Here is a 4,408-nt window from a genome sequence, read left to right on the forward strand (position 1 = left end):
GAGGATCCAGACCTCTCTGGCCACTTGTGGGGCTGTGACCCCCTGAAGGCCAGCATTGTGCTGGGGTGCTGACCCAGACTGGCCTGATGCCTCTGACACCTTCTCCCCCCCCCCCCCCCCCCAGGGTCTGTCAATGCTTGCTGTGGCTGGTTCTGGACTTGGTGCAGGCTCTGGGGGGTGAGGGGGAACAGAACTCCAGGCTCACTTTGGGGCGGGGGCTTGCATTTGCATAAACTAGCAGCATAAATTAGCATGCCAATCCAGAGGCCCCCTCTGCAGGATTGGGGGTGGCACTCGGTCTCTAAACCCCCTTGTCTGTTGCAGGGTCTGAGCTAGCAGAGCCTCCCCCCTAAAGGCAGAACATGATGGAAAAAGGAAACCCCTTTATTGTGGGGTTGCTGATACTTGGGAACATCATCATCCTGGTGAGGTGGTTGGGGAGCCTGCCAGGCTGAGGGGGGTGGGTATGTGGGGCTTTGGAGGTTGGGGTGTTGAGGCTATTTGGGGGGATCTGGGAATTTGAATTTCTAAGGGATCCCCTCACAGCTGGCTGGGCTGGTGCTGTATGCCATGGGGGGTTCAGGGGGCTGGGCCAGACTTGGGAGTCCCAGGGCACTCATACCCCTTCCCCTAACCCCCTACCCCATAGATGTGTGGCCTGAGTGCTGGGGGGGGGGTTGCATGGGGGTGGGGTTTGGGGTCCTGGGGCTCATCCCCCCCCCACCCTGCCCCAGACATGCAGAGTAGGGGATGGGTTGGGGGCTGAAGTTCAGGGTCTGAGGGCTCACCCCAAACCCTGTCCCCAGATGTGCGGCATCGCGCTCTACGCGGAGACCGTCTGGGTCACAGCCGACCAATACAAGGTTTACCCCATCCTGGGTGTGTCGGGCAAGGATGATGTCTACGCCGGTGCCTGGATCGCCATATTCTGCGGCTTCGCCTTCTTCTGTCTTGGCGTCTTTGGCATTGTGGCCCTGGCCAGGGGCAGCCGCCTGCAGCTCATGCTGGTGACTGGGGCGGGGCCATGTTGGGAGGGAGGGCTGTATGGGGGTGCTGTGGGGCAGGTGCTGGGGGAGGGAAATCTGTATGGAGGGCATTGTGGGGCAGGAGGTGGCTGCTTGGGGGGCACTGGAGAGTAGGAGGATTGTGCCATGGGGCAAACGGCTGATTGGGGGGGGGGGTGCAGGGCAGCCACATGGTATTACTGACTGGGGGGAAGACCTAAGGGGGAGTTCGGAAGAGGAGTGTCCTGGGGGCAGGGAGGGGTGAAATCAGTGAGGCAGCCTGGGCCATGGGGGGGCCCTCAGGGGTTCATGCCCCCCACAGCAGTGTCTCACCAGCTCTCTTCTCTTCTCCCCCAGTACCTGGTACTGATGCTGATAGTCTACATCTTCGAATGTGCCTCTTGCATCACCTCCTACACCCACCGTGACTTCGTGAGTGTGGCATCTGGACACCGGGGTTCCCTCCCTGGGAGGGAGGGTCTAGTGTGTAGAGCTGGGGGACTGGGGACCAGGACATCTGGGATGTATCCCAGCTCTGGGAGCGGGGGGAGACTGGGAGTCGGGATACCTAGGCTGGCGGGGCAGGCTGGGGGATGGGCCCATGAGGGCCTCAGCCTGGCCCTGCCCCCATGGGTCCCTCCTGCCCCTCCAGGTGGTCTCTAATCACAGGATGGTCACCAAGCAGATGCTGACATTCTACGCGGCCCCTACAGCCCAGGGCCGGGAGCTGACCCGCATGTGGGACCGGATCATGATGGAGGTGGGTCTAACCTGCCCTGTGATGCGCCCCCCCGCCCCCCCACCTGCTGGCTGCTGGTAGTGCAGTGGGCCCAAGGCAGGCTCCCTGTGGCTCCTGGAAGCAGCAGCATGTCCCCATCCAGCTCCTCTGTGTAGGGGCAGTCAGGGCTCCACGCAGGGTTGGCTCTCAGCACCAGCTAAGCAAGCTGAAGGGGTGGCACTCTGGCTGCAGCACCTCTCCATTGTTTCCCGCCGCGACTCTTCTGACTCGGGGCTCGCTGTCGGCGGCGATTCAGTGGCAGCTTCCTCCAATGTTCCAGTTCTCTCCTCCAGCAGCGTATTTGGCAGGGGTGGGGTTTTTTTCTGCTTGGGGTGGCAAAATTGTAGAGCTGGTCCTGGGCTCCACATGCTGCCCCCTCCCCAAGCCCCGGCTCGGCAACTCCCGTTGGCCAGGAACCATGGTCAATGGGAGCTGTGGGGCTGGTGCCTGCAGATGGGGGAAGCACCCAGAGCTGCCTGGCTGTGCCTCTGCGAAGGAGCCAGAGTGGGGACCTGCTGCTGCTTCCAGGAGCCGCCTGAGGTAAGCGTTGCCTGGAGCCTGCACCCTGATGCCCTCCTGCACCCCAGCCCTGATCCCTCACCCCCTCCCGCACCCCAACCCCCTACCTCAGCCTCCCTCCCATACTCCAAACCTGTTGGCTCCACCCCAATCCAGAAACCCCTCCTGCACCCAAAACTCCTCATCCCTGGAACCTGCACCCCCAGCTGGAGCCCTCAGTCTATCCTGCACCTCAGCCCCCTGAGCCAGCCCAGTGAAAATGAGTGAGGATGGGGGGCCTTGGGTGGGGGAGTGAGTTGGGGTGTTCAGTTCTGTGGGAGTAGAAAGTTGGCAACCCTAGCTGGGAGGCCAGCAAGGGGGTGGGGTTTGGGGGGGTTGTTCACCCCAGGGATGAAAGCCTTGGCTAGGAGGGCAGATTAACCCTTTCTTGTTCCTTTGCAGCAGATGGAAGAGGAGGCCTGATCCTGGGCAGGGTGGGGGCTGTGCTCAGCTTTATGCCCCCTATATTCATGGTGGGCTCTGGGGCTCAGGACTGTCTGGTGGGGTGGAGGGGAGCCTGGCAGAGAAGGGGCGGGGGGGGACCAGGCACGTTGGGTAGGAGGGGGCTTTGGGAAGGGGGCAGCGCTAACAGATGTGTCATCTGTTCTTCCCCCCCCCCCCCCGCACAGCAACAGTGCTGTGGCGCGACAGGCCCCCTGGACTGGGTGAACCACACGTCCACCTTCCGCTCCTTCTACCCCGAGGGGCTGGCGCCATGGCCCTTCCTCTGCTGCAAGCGCGATGCCAACTTTGTCATCCTCAGCCCAGAGGGCTGCCGTGTGGGGCATGTGGATTATATCAACACCAAGGTAAGGGGTGCTGCCCAGCCCTGCCCCCTCAGCTCTGCCAGTGCCCTGGGCTCCCCCACCATCTCTGCCAGTACCCCACACTCCCAACCCACAGCCCCCTGCTGTTCCTTGGCACCCAACTACTTAGCTCTGCCTTAGTCCTGGTTTCCAGTCCCTCCTCCAGCCCCCACTCCCTACCCAGACGTCCATCTGTGCGGGACTCAGCGTCTGTCTCCCTAGGGCTGCTTTGAGCACATTGAAAATGCCATTAACAGCTACACCTGGGGCATCTCCTGGTTTGGATTCGCCATCCTCATGTTCACGGTGGGTCTGGGCTCCAACTTGGGCTGGGGAGGGAGTGTGTGTGTGTGTGGGGGGGGGGACGAATCCTGCCTGGGAGGGGAGGTTCTAGATACTCTTCAGCATGTGGGATACCAGGGGGGCAGATGGGCTTGGGGGAGGGGGGCAGGTTTGGAAGATGGGATAACAGGGCAGATGGGCCAACGGGCTAGGTGGACTGGTGGGTATGATCTGAGGGTCTCTCTCTCCCTGCAGTGCCCAGTGATGCTCTTGGCCATGTACCATTACACCACGCTGTGACCCCCCCACACACACACCTGCCATGTGGCAGGGCTCCTTTGACCTGCCACCTGTGGAGTCAGTGAGGGGAGGGAGCCAGCCAGCCCCAGCCTCTCTCTCTGAGCTGGGGAGACCATCCTGGTGACCACCTGGGCCCCTGTCAGCCCTGCTCCTGACCCCATCGTGGTGGCTGGGAGTGGGAGGCAGCACCTCAGGAGAGCTGATCACTGTGTAAAACACCCCTGCTGACTTCTGATCTTTTTAAAATGTCTCCATTAAACCCCCTGAAAAATCCATCTGGGTCTGTGTGCTGGGGGGCAGGGAGGGGCAGTGCTGGGGGCCAGGGCCCTGAGGTGGGGTTGTAAATGTCCCTGGTCTGTGACAGCAGGCTGCTGTGCACTGGTGTTGGTGCCTGGGTGGGATGTCCCCTGCCCCAGCAGCATGGGGGCCCTTCCCCTTTGAATGGGAACAGCTGCCTGCTCCCCAGGGGGAGCAGTTACATCCCCTGCCTGGCTGCCCTCAGCTGGGCTGTGAATTTTTCAGCAACAGCTTGGGCCCCCTTTGGGGCTGGCAGCTCCTGGGGTGGCCCCCACCCCATTCTCTGGGGTGAGACTGGGGAAGTCAGGGCTGGACCCTAGGGGCCCTGGCTCCCAGGGGGGCTCCCCAGCTGCAGCACTTGGGGCGGGGGCAGGAAGTTAGGT

General features: G+C 62.3%; 1 protein-coding gene across 1 annotated transcript; it reads left to right on the top strand.

Moving 5' to 3' along the window:
* Positions 1-362: 362 nt before the first annotated feature.
* On the top strand, positions 363-3,728 carry UPK1A (uroplakin 1A). The gene is made up of 7 exons (XM_077841435.1): positions 363-425; positions 807-1,007; positions 1,362-1,436; positions 1,657-1,764; positions 2,970-3,149; positions 3,369-3,452; positions 3,684-3,728. Exons 1-7 carry the CDS (start codon positions 363-365, stop codon positions 3,726-3,728), a joined length of 756 nt encoding a protein of 251 aa, XP_077697561.1.
* The last annotated feature ends 680 nt before the right edge of the window (positions 3,729-4,408 follow it).

This window comes from Eretmochelys imbricata, chromosome 24 (genome assembly GCF_965152235.1).
Source record: "Eretmochelys imbricata isolate rEreImb1 chromosome 24, rEreImb1.hap1, whole genome shotgun sequence".
NCBI lineage: Eukaryota > Metazoa > Chordata > Testudines > Cheloniidae > Eretmochelys > Eretmochelys imbricata.